This window comes from Myotis davidii, unplaced genomic scaffold (assembly GCF_000327345.1).
Source record: "Myotis davidii unplaced genomic scaffold, ASM32734v1 scaffold2941, whole genome shotgun sequence".
NCBI classification, from domain to species: domain Eukaryota; kingdom Metazoa; phylum Chordata; class Mammalia; order Chiroptera; family Vespertilionidae; genus Myotis; species Myotis davidii.
In genome coordinates, this window is record NW_006291618.1 from 38,746 (window position 1) to 53,189 (window position 14,444).

General features: G+C 40.8%; 1 protein-coding gene across 4 annotated transcripts; it reads left to right on the forward strand.

Moving 5' to 3' along the window:
* Positions 1–4,006: 4,006 nt before the first annotated feature.
* ARMCX2 (armadillo repeat containing, X-linked 2) lies at positions 4,007–8,472 on the forward strand. Of its 4 annotated transcripts, none has more exons than XM_015564906.1 (6): positions 4,011–4,177; positions 4,426–4,518; positions 4,741–4,835; positions 5,351–5,413; positions 5,720–5,796; positions 6,156–8,472. In XM_015564906.1, exon 6 carries the CDS (start codon positions 6,270–6,272, stop codon positions 8,067–8,069), a length of 1,800 nt encoding a protein of 599 aa, XP_015420392.1. In that variant the 5' UTR covers positions 4,011–4,177; positions 4,426–4,518; positions 4,741–4,835; positions 5,351–5,413; positions 5,720–5,796; positions 6,156–6,269; the 3' UTR covers positions 8,070–8,472. The 4 variants fall into 4 exon arrangements, 3 of the variants coding, with proteins under 3 accessions (XP_015420392.1, XP_015420391.1, XP_015420393.1); XM_015564905.1 differs by having other exon boundaries at positions 4,753–4,835; XM_015564907.1 differs by lacking the exon at positions 4,426–4,518 and having other exon boundaries at positions 4,753–4,835.
* Positions 8,473–14,444: the final 5,972 nt, after the last annotated feature.

The following is a 14,444-nucleotide window of genomic DNA, read 5'->3' on the forward strand; positions in this document are numbered from 1 at the left end:
CAGTGAGAAATCTAAGTATGGTGATTTCTGGGGGAAGACTATTCCAGGTAGGAGGACAAGCAAATACAAAAGTTTTGGGAAGTCATACAGTCTAATATGTTCCAGGAACATCCAGGAGGTCAGGATGGCTGAGCTAGAGAGAGATGAATAAAAGATGAGGCAGCCTTAACCGATTTGGCTTAGTGGATAGCGCCAAGGCCTGTGGACTTAAGGGTCCCAGGTTCGATTTCGGTAAAGGGCATGTACCTTGGTTGCGGGCACATCTCCAGTAGGGGGCGTGCAGGAGGCAGCTGAATCGATGTTTCTAACTCTCTATCCCTCTCCCTTCCACTCTGTAAAAATCAATAAAATATATTTTTTTTAAAAAAAAGATGAGGCAGATTTCGCTTAGCATAATGCTCTCTAGTTCCATCCATGCTGTTGTAAATGGTAAGAATTCCTTCTTTTTTACAGCAGTGTAGAATTCCATAAAGATGAGGCAGAGAGGTAATAAGGTTGTAGAGAGAAAGGCCTTGTGAATTTGAGTAAAAACATTTGCATTTACTTTAAATGAGAAGAGGGGAAGGAGTTTAAATTCAGAGGATGTGTTGAGAATAGACCAGTGGTTCTCAACCTTCTGGCCCTTTAAATACAGTTCCTCATGTTGTGACTCAACCATTAAATTATTTTCGTTGCTACTTCATAACTGTAATGTTGCTACTGTTATGAATCGTAATGTAAATATCTGATATGCAGGATGGTCTTAGGCGACCCTGTGAAAGGGTCGTTCGACCACCAAAGGGGCCGAGGCCCACAGGTTGAGAACCACTGGAATAGAATATAGGGAAACTAAAGTGACAGGGAGGCTGGTCTTTTTATACCATTCATTACAACGAACTGAAGGAGAAACTTATCCATTCTAATTAAAAAATAAAACAACTACTAGCATAATACAAAAAGAATGAAACTTAATTTATGCAATAAAGAATTATATATAATTTAATGAGTTATTATTGGTTAAATTAAATTAGATATTTAAAAATCCTTGCCAGAACCGGTTTGGCTCAGTGGATAGAGTGTCGGCCTGCGGACTCAAGGGTCCCGGCGTCGATTCCAGTCAAGGGCATGTACCTGGGTTGCGGGCACATCCCCAGTGGGGGGCGTGCAGGAGGCGGCTGATCAATGTTTCTCTCTCATTGATGTTTCTGGCTCTCTATCCCTCTCCCTTCCTCTCTGTAAAAAAATCAATAAAACATATTTTAAAAAATAAATAAATAAATAAAAATCCTTAACCTAATGAAGAACATATCAAAGACTCTTCTGACCTGCCATATTCCTCACTCCTTGTGGGCTACCAAGCCTACAGAACTTACAATCTGCCTCCATTCAGTGACATTATTTCTTTGTACCACTTTTTTTTCACAGAATTGGCAAACATAAATGAAATTAGCCTTGAAAAAAGAGAGAATATATCAGAAACAGCAAAATTTATACTAAATGATGAAACAAAAGAAGCATTTCAACTTCCTTCAAAAATAAGATAAGGAGGTGCTCAAGCACCACCATTACTCAACATAGTTCTGGAGGTTCTAGTCAATGTAACACACAAAGAAAAGGAAAAAAAAGGTATAAATATTGTAAAGGAAGAAATGAAAAAAATCATAATTTGTAGATTGTTTGAGGTATGTATGCATACATACCTCAAAAATGAAAGGTATCACCTGAAAATTATTGGAGTTAATAAGGCAGATTTTTAAAAATTGGCAGATATAAAATAAATATATAATGGTATATAACATTTTCCTGAAATGGGAAATTACCTATCAGAAGCTAAAATTGGAGAAAGGAATAGCATGTCAACAATAAAGACTACTAAATACTTAGGAAAAACCTAAAAAGTAATAGGAATTAGCTAAAGACAGTTAGGAAATTTGATTAACAAACATACAAATAGATCTGAGCAAAATGAAGACATATCTTATTCATGGAGGGGACCTCTCAATTTAAGATGTCTACGTTCCTCAAATTAATTTGCATATTTCTGCAATTACAATACAAATTCCAAATACTTATTATTTGCTTCTTGTTACTCAATTTGGAACTCGATTAATAAGCATAAATGCACTTACCAATATGTTCATAAAAAGAAAGAAATTGTTAGTAGTGGATGGGAGTGGAAAATATATTACTTCATATATTTCCTTATTGTTTTGAATATTTTCACCACTAATACATATTACTATTATTACCAGAAAAACACACACAAGAGATTCCTAATCTGAACTATTCTATATAACACAGATTCTCTAGGTCATTGTAGTGATTCTCTATATCTGTGGTAGTAGTCACAGACCTCTTGAGACTTCTGTTTTTGGAAAGTAAATGCACACATACACTCAATAGCAAAATCTTGCATAGAATTTCACATGACCACAGAGGTGGCCAGTTGAGAACGCCTACTCTAGGTTAATCAGGTGGTGAGTGGGGAGAGTCCTTTGAGGAACTGCATATATTTAGTTTTGGGGTCACCAAAGTGGGTGTGGGCTGCAGGTCACGACCCTGTAGCAAAGCTAGGTTCTCCATGAGTGCCCTGCAGTGAAGAGACCAGAGGTGAGAGGAGGCTGCATCTCTCAGGCCAGGTGGTAGCAGCAGACAGTATAAAGAGCAATGTTAACTCTTGCACCTTGAATGAGGGCAGCGCAGGCAGACCTGGGTGCTTCCCCCAGCAATCACTTCTCCAGGTTTTATGGAAACCTACAGCTGCAGGGGTAGGTGGGAACAACAATCCCTCCTATGCATTCCTGAGTTACCTGTGTAGGAATTTAGGGAAGAGAAGGATGGAAGAAGCCAAAGGCATTTACTCAGTTTGGTCACCTGAGTAAAGGTGGCATTTATCATCTTGGTCACCTGTTTATGTATACCTCTGAGTTAGCAACAGACAGGTGCCTGACTGCAGGGGATGAGAAGCTCTGGCAGATAGGAGTGGGTAGAGAGGGAGCACCTTCCCCTGTCCCCTTGAGGATTTGACCATCTCTGCATCCCTCACATCAGTCATTTCCTTGGCCCGACAGCGCTTCCTTTTGCCTAGAGCTGAATCACAAAGCTGTAAACTAATCCAAGGACAGGTGTTCAAAACTGTCATGGTTACAGCCACCAAATTACAGGAGGTTCACACAGAAGTCAGCAGTGGTTTGGGAACATTAAATAAATGTGCCCTCTAACAACAAGAGAGGATCATTTATTTGTCCAACTTAAAAGGTGTCCCAGAAAGAGAAAAAGAAGGATATTATTTGTCCAAGGTAAGTAAGATCAGACAACTGAACACCTTTCCATGGGCCAATTTACAGATCATATGGAAACATGTTTATCAGAGAAATTCCATTTTTAAATGTTTAAATACCTTAGCGTGTTTTGAAAACTATATCCCATGTGGCCAGTAGAATTCATTTTCTATGTGGTAAAAATGAACCAATATTAATGGTGCCTTCCAATATTAGTGTGAAATCTTTTTTATAGAATACCCACTCTTTTTTGTTGCTGCTTCCCACACCGAACTCTTGTACTTACTATTATAATGAAGGGTGGTGATAGCTTTAAAAACAAAACCAAGGAATGTTACAGAAGTATAGCCCCACTCCCACCTCTTGTCTCCTTTCCTATACTCTGACCCTTACCTATACTGGAGTAGGGGCCCAACTACGGGGGAAGTGATGGGCACCAGGTGACCAGGAATTGGAGGTGGAGCCAGGGAAGAGTGTCCAGTTGCCTAAAAGAGAATGAGACAATTCCCCAACAACAACAGAAAAAGGTTAAAATTGTCAATAACCCCAGAAGATACATCTCCCTCCCCGGTAGCCAGAGAAAGGCAAATTCTAACACATGGAAAGGGGACTACTTTTGGCTTCTGGGACTACAAAGACAAAAAAAAAAAAAATGAGTGACAGGACCTAATGTGTTCTGGTGAAGTGAGAGTGAGGGTAAAGGAGGAGGCTCGTTCTTTTGGTGGGAGTGGAAACTGGAGACTCAAGCTTACTGGCGACGCGGCCCTCACGTGACTAAGAGCTGACGTGGGCAAAGGTACTTAAAGCCCTGATCGCTGTCCTCCGTCCTCCTCTGGGTACCAACTCTATTTCGCTGCGCACTGCCGTGCGCTTAACCCAGGCGAGGAGGAGGAGAACATTCCCCCAGATCCGGGCAGGTGGGTGTGAGGGTGGGCATGACCTGGCACTCCTGAAAAGGGTAGTCCCGAGATGCAGGAGTTTGAGGCCACAGGCACCACCGCCTAGCCTGCTCCTGGCCGGCTTTCCAGACCCCCGCGCCCAGATGCATTTCATTTTGGTGGGCGGCGGGAGTAGGGGAAGGGGGACATAAAGACTGATATACTTGGGGAGAATCCGCTTACTTCCTCTCCCAACCAATGTGTTTTGGTTTTGGTTTGACACCCAGGCCCTGCACCCCACATCCCATCTTGTTTTGAGAGGAGCAGGGAAGGGAAATAAACGTGGCAGCGCAATAAGGCCTTGGAGAGGTTGGGAGAAGGTAACCGGAGGGATAAGCTTTCGGAAACAATCTGGCAGGTTCACTCCCACGCTCACTTTGCAGATACCTTCCCCCACCCCACCATCATCCCTGAACCCTCCCCTTCTCCCTCAGCCCCCGCCGGCTGTGTGTCCTTTGGGGGTGCTGGGAATGGGTGTGCCAGCCTCTGTAGAGGAGATGGAGGGTTTGGCTCTGGGCTTCACAGGAGTGGGGGGATCCCAGGCTGCTTTCCAGACACCTCCGGCCCACACAGTCCTTCATCTCCGTTTCTGCAGTCCTGGAAAAGAAGTCTGATTACCCTGGCAGGAGAAATGGCGGTTAGCGTGGTATTTGGAGGGACGGGGGGGTCGGGGGGGGGCGGATCCCAGATGGAGCGGAGAAACTGGAAAATCACTACCCTCTGACACTGGGGCTCCTGTTCTGCAGGTTAATGCTTGGCCTGGGGGGCTGGGAACTGAAGGACGAATGGTCACAGGGGAGGGACAAGATTGCTTGTCAGTAATGCCTGGTCCCATGTCCCGTCCAGCTCTCACTGCATTCTTGCCCCGCCCCCTCCTACCGCAGCCCTGAAGAAGGGGTGTGGCAGTCAGTCTGGGAGAAATGGCGAACAGGGGGGCGGGGCAAAGGGAAGGAGGGGTTGAGTGCGTGGGGAGACTACGCAGGAGTTGGAGATTGGGGTGCTAAGGGGAGAAGTAAGAAGAATTGAGAAAATTGGGAGGTGGACCCATTTGTCATTCTCCTTTGTAACTGCTAAAAGGCAATTGTGGGGACGCATCCTGGGTTTGTTATTTTCACCACGCTCCAATGTCGACTGTATATTTCTGCTCTGCAGTCTGCCCTTAAGATGAAGCTCTAACTGAACGGAAGGAGGGAGAAACAGTCCTGAATCTTTCAGGTTAGTGTGGGAATGAAAACTGTGGGAACCCCTGGTGTAGGTGTGGCAGAAATCAGAGCAGATCTGTGACCAGAGGAACCTCTTCCCCCATCTTCTTTACAAGACAGCTTTCCCTGGTCCTGTCCTTTCAGTAAAGAGAAAGGGGTGTGGCATCTGCCTTAATTAATGGTTAGCGAAGGAAGGGATACGGGTGGAAAGAAGAGGCTTGTGAGAGAGAAACTTGGCCCACAGAAGGTCAAATTAGAAAAGGAAGTAGAATCCAGCTACCAAAGACACCAAAACACCCTTTCTGTGATCTCTTCACAGGTCTGTCTGCCTTTCGGGCCCTACAGAACTATAAGCCTGTTGGAAAAGGACAAACTGCTCCTTCTCACAGCAGATTGGTATGTGAATGAGCACCATTTGGAGACCGGTGGGGTCGTGGGGAGAGTATCAGTACAGAATCTGGGATCTCTGAGTTACCTACTCTCATCCAGCTTTACTGATGTCAGTACTGCCTCGTTCCCCATTTAGGTGCTGGGAAAGTGTGTGTTTTGGCATTGGGCAGGGCAGGCTAGGGGTGAACATGTAGAAAATGTTGGATAACCAGAGTATTGAATCAGCAAACACAGGCCTGGACACCTGTATCTGAGTACTAGCCAACCCACCAAGCGTTATATCCCCCAAACTCTCCTTAAAGTTAGGCCTGGTTAGGCACAAAGCGAGCCAGAGCTCTAAGCCTCATTTCTATCCTTAACCTCAGGTCCTGCTTGGCTTACAACCTCTGCAGAACTTGTGAGCCTTGCTCTGACGGGCACACATCCTGCTTGGGCAAGCCAGCTCCACGCCCTGATCAGAGAATCATTTGAGCTGCACCATGAGCCGAGTTCGGGATGCTGGCTGTGTAGCTGCTGGGATAGTGATCGGGGCAAGTGCCTGGTACTGTGTCTACAAATACACCAGGAGAAGAAACCAGATGAAGAAGAGACTGGCTAAGCCCAAGACCAGGGCTCTGGCAGGGACTGGAGCCAAGGCTAGATCCGGACTAAGGGCTGGATTCACAATTGACCTTGGGCCAGGATTCCATCCTCCAACTCAAGTCCACACTGGGGCAGAGGACAAGGCCCAGGATGAAGCCTCTGCCCTGTACATAGCTGCAGCTGAGGTAGTGGCCCCGGCTGCATTCAGTGCTGAGGCTCAGAGTGGGGCTGGAAGTCAGGCCCTGGAAACAGAAGGGGCCTGGGTTGGGCCTCAGTCAGAGTCAGTAGTTGGGGCGGAAGTGGCTTCTACAATGGCACCACCTCAAGGGGAAGCAGAGGCCCTTATAACTGCAGAGGTCCCCACAATGGCAGGGGCTCCCAAAATGACAGACACCTCTGGCACAACAGAAGTTCCTCGAATGCCTGCGCTGCCTCCCAGGACTCCAGCACCTACTGAGGCAGCAGCACCTACTGAATCAGCAGAGGCTCCTGTACTGGCTGCACTTTCTGAGGCTGTAGGGGCTCTGGGGACCTCAGGGTCCCCTAAAACAGTGGCAGCAACCAAGAAAGCAACTCCTGGGTCTCAGACTGGGGCTATACCTAAAGCCGGGTCAGCGACTGGAGCTGTACCCAAAGATGGAGCCAAGGGTGGAACCACGTCCCGGACTGGAGGCAAGGGCAAGGGGAAGAAAAACAGCAAGGTTGAAGTAGACCAATTGGGGCTGGGATTCCGCCCTGGGGATGGGGCTGCAGCAGCTGCTGCAGCCTCCGCTAATGGGGGACAGGTCTTCCTGGCAGAGGTCCCTGATTCTGAGGAAGGGGAATCTGGGTGGACTGACACAGAGTCAGAGTCAGACTCTGAGCCTGAGACCCAGCAAAGAGGAAGGGGGAGGAGACCCGTTCCGATGCAGAAGCGCCCCTTTCCTTATGATATTGATGAGATTCTGGGTGTCCGCGATCTCAGGAAAGTACTTGCTTTGCTTCAGAAATCAGATGATCCTTTCATCCAGCAGGTAGCCTTGCTCACTCTGAGCAACAATGCCAATTATTCATGCAACCAAGACACAATTCGCAAATTGGGAGGCCTCCCAATTATTGCAAATATGATCAACAAAACCGATCCCCACATTAAGGAAAAAGCCTTAATGGCCATGAATAACCTGAGTGAGAATTATGAAAATCAGGGCCGGCTTCAGGTATACATGAATAAAGTGATGGATGATATCATGGCCTCAAACCTGAACTCAGCAGTACAGGTAGTTGGACTAAAATTTTTAACAAATATGACTATTACTAATGACTACCAGCACCTGCTTGTCAATTCTATTGCAAACTTTTTTCGTTTGTTGTCTCAGGGAGGTGGAAAAATCAAGATTGAGATTTTGAAAATACTTTCAAATTTTGCTGAAAATCCAGATATGTTAAAAAAGCTGCTCAGTACCCAAGTGCCATCATCATTTAGTTCCCTCTATAATTCTTATGTGGAATCAGAAATTCTTATTAATGCTCTTACTCTATTTGAGATCATCTATGACAATCTCAGAGCAGAAGTATTCAACTACAGAGAATTCAATAAAGGTTCACTTTTTTACTTATGCACTACATCTGGGGTGTGCGTTAAGAAAATTCGAGCCTTAGCAGATCACCATGACCTCTTGGTGAAAGTGAAAGTTATAAAACTAGTTGATAAATTCTGATTGGCTATGTGCTCTCAAAAGACTTGAAGACATTTCTTGGTTTTGCAGTCTGGAAGCAATGAAAATTGAAAGTTACTGCTTCTCTATTTGCTCATATAGTAAAGTGATCCTTTCAGCTGCCAGTTTTGAATAATGTATCATCCAGAGTGATATTATCTGTGACAGTCTCCAGCTTTAAGCTGAACCATTTGATGAATACCAAATAAATAGTCCTCTTGTACTGAAAACACATTTGTGACTAATTATGCTGCTTGAATGGAAATATTTTTATTGGTTCCTCTGTGAATTGACAGTGAACTTGTCCATTATTAATAACCTACACTACTATCATTTGTTTTTATTTGAATCTATCCACCAAAGACTTCATTTGTGTAACATCAATAAAGTTGTATGTTTTGGCTAACAAAAAAATTGTTCTCGTGCTTCCATTTAAAAACTAACTGGAGAGATAAGGTGCATAAATACAAAAGGATTGCTAACAGTATCTAAGGACATGCCCATTGTGAAATATGCTGTCTGGCTAAATGAAGCAGAAGTTGCTAGAAAGCTTCAAAGAAGAAGGGCACACTTAAGCTGGGCCCTGGAGAACAGCATGAGAAAACAGAAGGGCATCCAGGAAGTGGGTAATAGCTTGAATAAAGGTACAGAGGTGGGAAATCTGTTCCTGTGATAGGAGGTAACCAGATTGACTAGAATGGAAGCTGTAGGTAGAGCAGTAATAAGAGAAAAGGTGGAAATGTAGGATGAGAAAAGCTTGGGGAAGATTCTGACCCCAAGTTGAGATATTTAAATATTATCCTGTCATATTCTGAGAGTTACTGGATATTTTTGACACAAAGAAAAATAATCTGGTGACAATGTGCAAAATAGATTGAAGCTGGGCTGGGGTTAGATGTGGAGACTGGAAACAAGAACACTTGTTAGGAACTTATGATAAATCAGGCATGAGATGATGAAGAGTAAAATAGGGTGGTGACTATAGAAACGGGTAGGGAGTGATGGTAATAAGAGACTCTTACCAAAGAAATACCAAGATCTGCTATCTTATTTGACTGTAGGTTGACAAAGGAAGGATTGTATAATCTGGTGCAGGTCCTAACAGAGAAAATTATCTTTATTGGGCAATTCTGGTGACCAAGTAATGCTAAAGTGAGTTATCATTATTAATATTGAGAAAAAGCAGTGTAATAGAATGACTTTGGATGCAAAGAGTGTTTTTCCCCTTTGGGTTAGAGGTCTAGGGCTGCCTTCTTTTAGAAGAAGGGCATGTGGTGAGAGTTTTATGGGAATTCTACTCGCACTCCTGAGTTCACTTAAAGCAGATCCATCTTCCTTCTTCTCCTCACTGGCCCACTGAAACAATGAAAGAAGATAATGGAAAAGGTCCCAGAAATTTAAAAAACCCAGACCACTTTCTTGCCACTCATTACAAAATCCTCATTTGTGTTCAAGTGTGTGGTTGGTTCTGGCAGGGATAGAGATAGGGACTCTGGGGAATTGGGCACATAGAAAAGGGACAGATTTGCTTTATATATATAGTGGTACAACTTATCTGGAAGACCATTTGGTAATCTTCATAAGAAGCTTTAAAGATGAACATGCCTTTCAACTAAGCATTGCACTGGTAGGATTTTTTCCTAAAGAAATAATCAAATAATTGTACACGGAAGAATATATAAAGATGTTCATTTGAGCACTGTTTCTAAGAGAGAAAAATTACAAGCAACTTAAATGTCTAACACTATGGAATTGTCTAAATAATAAGTGGTATGCCCACACAATCAAATATTATGCAACTATTAAAAACTGCTGTACTTCTATAATTTGGAATGAAAAGACATTTGTTTGCCAATTGTAAGAGCCTGTGGATGGATTCACAGGCAAGTTTTACCAAACATTCAAAGGAGAGCTGCACCTAAACCCTCAAACTATTCCAAAAAACCCAAGAGGAAGGAAAACTTCCAAACTCTTTTTATGAGGCTAGCATTATCTTAATTCCAAAACCAGATAAAGACACTAAAAAGAAAGAGAATTACAGGCCAATATCCCTGATGAACATAGATTCTAAAATTCTCTACAAAATATTAGCAAATCAAATCCAGCAATATATTTTAAAAAATCATACACCATAACCAAGTGAGATTTATTCCAAGATGCAAGGCTGGTACAATATCCACAAATTAATAAACATGATACATGACATAAATAAATTGAAAGACAAAAATCACATGATCATATCAATAGACACAGAAAAAGCATTCGACAAAATCCAACACCCATCTATAATAATAAAAGCATAATATGCTAATTAGACCAGACAGCCTTTCAGACGAATTGAATAATAATTAAAATATTAAAGATCAAAATTTGTGGGATTCAGTGAAGACAGTACTTAAAGGAAAACTTATGGCCTTAAGTTTGTATGTTATATGATATGTCCAGAATAGGCAAATCTATGGAGACAGAAAGTAGAATCATGGAGGATGGAGGGGCAGTGGAGGGGAGATGGAGAGTGATAGCTAATGGATACAGGGTTTCTTTTGGGGGTGATAAAATATTTTAAGGTTGATTGTAGGATTCGTAGCACCATGCTGTGAATATACTAAAAAAATATTTAATAGTATATTTTAAATAGGTAAGTTGTTTAGTATATGAATTGTCTCTCAATAAAGCTGTTATTTTTAAATCTTATGATAGAATAAAATAAAGGCAAAATATGAATAAGCTAAGCATCCTAATTAAGAAGTTATAAAAAGACCAACAGAATAAACCTAATAATAACAGAAGAATGAAAAAGACAAGAGCAGAAATAGATGAAATAGAAAGCAAAAACACATTAGATAGTATCAACAAAGCCAAATGATGGTCCTTCCAATGGTATCAGAAAAAAAGGCAAATCTTGGTAAGAGTAATCAAGAAAGAACAGTGTAAATAAACAATATTAGCAATGAACAAAAAAGCATAATTAATAAACAGATATTTTAAAGATATGAGGATACTATGGTTAACTTTATGGCAATGAATTTGAAAACATGGATGAAATCATGAATGGATTCCTTGAAAAACAGAACTTAACAAAATTGACTCAAAATAAAAACCCAAAGGGTCTTATAATGATTGAAGAAATTAAATCAGTTTAAAAGTCCTTGGCCACCCAAATAGGCTCTGATTGAAAAGATAATCCCAGTCTTATTCAAATAACAAAAATCAATATTATTAAAAACATTTTATGGAACTAGAGATAACCTTTATATCAAAACCAGACAAAGTATTTTTGGGGGAAAAAAGCTATTCATAGGCTTCACTTATATACATAGATGTGAAAATTTTAAGCAAAATACCAGCAAGTAGAATCCAGCAATATATAAAAATATGGCATGATCAATGTTGGAATGTATAATTGCCTTAACATTTAAAGAAATCTATCAAAGCTTGATTGACACATTCTAGCATTTATATGGAAGCATTAAGAATCAGAAAGAGCTGTGTCAATTTTGAAAAAAAATAAGTATAAAGAGAAGAGACTAATTCTACCAGATAGTAAGATACCCTAGAAAACAATATATAGTAGTCAGGGTAACAATAGGCTATGCTGCAGTGCCCAATAAACCCCAAACTTTTAGTAAAGTAAAACAAGTTTTATTTCTTGATTACATAAAAGTTCATGAGTTGTTGGGCAGCTCTTCAGTCTTCTATGCAGTTACCCAGTGATTCAGGCTTCTTCTATCTATCTTGTGGCTCCTCCATCTCAATATGTGGCCTTCAAGCTGCTTTGTCTTAGAAGACATCAACATTACTTTTCCTTATAGTACCGTCTTCAGATCTAATCACATGGCCCCAATCTAAATGAAAGGCAGGCTAAGGAAGTAGAGAAGTACAAAGATCATTTGGTGAGTACTAGCTGCACCTGCCATATCATGCTAACAAAAGTAACATGGAGTAAATACATAAATGGAAAGTCTTAGATACAAAGACTTTACTTAATGTAGCAACTTAATATACTATAAAATTGGCACCACAAACAAATGGAGAAAAGATGAACTATTTAGTATATGGTATTGGGAAGAAGGGCTCACCATTTGAAGAAAAATAAAACTGGACCCCTGCCTACCACCAAATACAAATCTGAACTCCAGAGGACAAAAAAACAAACAAAACGAAATATGAAAACTAAAATTATGAAGTTAATAAAAGATAATATGCCGAAACCGGTTTGGCTCAGTGGATAGAGCGTCGGCCTGCGGACTGAAGGGTCCCAGGTTCGATTCTGGTCGAGGGCATGTACCTGGGTTGCGGGCACACCCCCAGTGGGAGATGTGCAGGAGGCAGCTGATCGATGTTTCTCTCTCATTGATGTTTCTAACTCTCTATCCCTCTCCCTTCCTCTTTGTAAAAAATCAATAACCAGGTTCGATTCCCGGGTCGAGGATGTACCTGGGTTGCGGGCACACCCCCAGTGGGAGATGTGCAGGAGGCAGCTGATCGATGTACCTCTCTCATCGATGTTTCTAACTCTCTATCTCTCTCCCTTCCTCTCTGTGAAAAATCAATAAAATATATTTAAAAAAAAAAAAAGATAATATAGGAGCCCTGGCCAGTGTGGCGCAGTTGGTTGAGCACAGTCCCATTCACCAAAAAGTGACTGGTTCGATTCTGGGTCAGAACACATGCCTGGGTTGTGGGTTCGATCCCAAGTAGAGGGCATGCTGGAGGCAGCCTATCGATGTTTCTCTCTCAGCAATGTTTCTATATCTCTCCCTCTCCTTTTTCTCTCTCTAAAATCAATAAAACATATTTTTTTAAAAGATAATATAGGAGAATATCTTTGTGACTTAGAATTGAATAACCATTTCTTAACTAAACCTTAGAAGTACATGCCTAAGGCAAAAAAAGATTAATAGTTTTGATTACATAAAAATAAGGATTTCTATTAAATGAAGGACACTATAAGCAATTTAATAGATGACAGAAAAATGATATTTGCAGTATCTTAGACTAGCAAAGGATTAATATCTAACATATGTAAAGTACTCTTGCAAATCCAAAAAGACAGGAATACACCACCATAAATTGACAAAATATATGAAAAGTATACTCAGAAAGAAAACCAAAATGCTTAGGACTACATGAAGAGATGCTCAAACTCATTATTAATGAGATTATTGCTAATTAAAAGACAATTACAAATACATTTACACTTATTTGGCTGGCAATTAGAAAGCTGGGGCATGTCAATTGTTAATGACAGTGCAAGATATAGAAATTCCAACATACACAGTTGATTATATTTTATTCTGAAGCTTCTATTCCAAAAAGCAACCTAACAGTACTTAATTAAATTAATTATACATGTGCCCTATGGCCCAATAATCCCATTTATTTTGTATATATTCCAGAAAGCTTCTCACACAAGTCCATAAGGGGACATGAATGAAGACTTTCATCACAGTGTTTTAGGTAGTAGGGAGTTGGAATTCAGTCTAGATTCTGTTTCTAGGAAAATGAATAAGTAAATTAGAGTCAGTAAACACTAGATATATATCATACAACAGCTAGAAACTAAAGACTATATGTACAGAGTAACATGTAACATTTTTTAAAAAATACCACTAAATGGAAAATAAACAGAATGAGAACCACAGCACCATACTTAAACTAAGTCATGCATAAAAATAATATAAAGTTTAAAAGAACTCAGACAAACAAAAATATACATATCAAATATATTATTTTTTCTTTATTGATTAAGATATTACATATGTGTCCTTATTCCCCCATTGTCCCCCCACACACACACTCATACTCTCACCTCCCTGGTGTTCATGTTATTTTCATTCTAATATCAAATATATTAGAACAGCTGCCTGTGGGGAGGAAAAAATTGAGGAATAGAGATGAAAGAAAATAAAGTAGTGGAAAACAGTATGGAGTGTCCTTGAAAAATTAAAAATGGAACTGCCATTTGACCTAGTGATCCCACTTCTAGGAATATATCTTAAGAATCCCAAAATACCAATCAGAAAGAATATATGTACCCCTATGCTCATAGCAGCACAATTTACAATAACTAGGATTTGGAAACAGTCTAAGTGTCCATCAGTAGATGAGTAGATTTAAAAAAGCTGTAGTACATTTACACCACGAAATACTATGCCGCTATAAAAAAAGAAGAATCTCTTACCCTTTGAGACAGCATGGAGTGACCTGGAGAGTATTATGCTAAGTGAAATAAGCCAGTCAGAGAAAGACACGTATCATATGACCTCACTCATATGTGGAATCTAGTGAACAAAATAAACTAATGAACAAAATGGATCCAGAGACATAGAAGCGTGAAACAGACTGATGAATCTCAGAGGGAAGAGGGTGGAAAGA

Coding starts and splice junctions, on each gene's coding strand:
- ARMCX2 (XM_015564906.1), top strand. CDS start 6,270: ATGAGCCGAGTTCGGGATGCTGGCTGTGTAGCTGCTGGGATAGTGATC.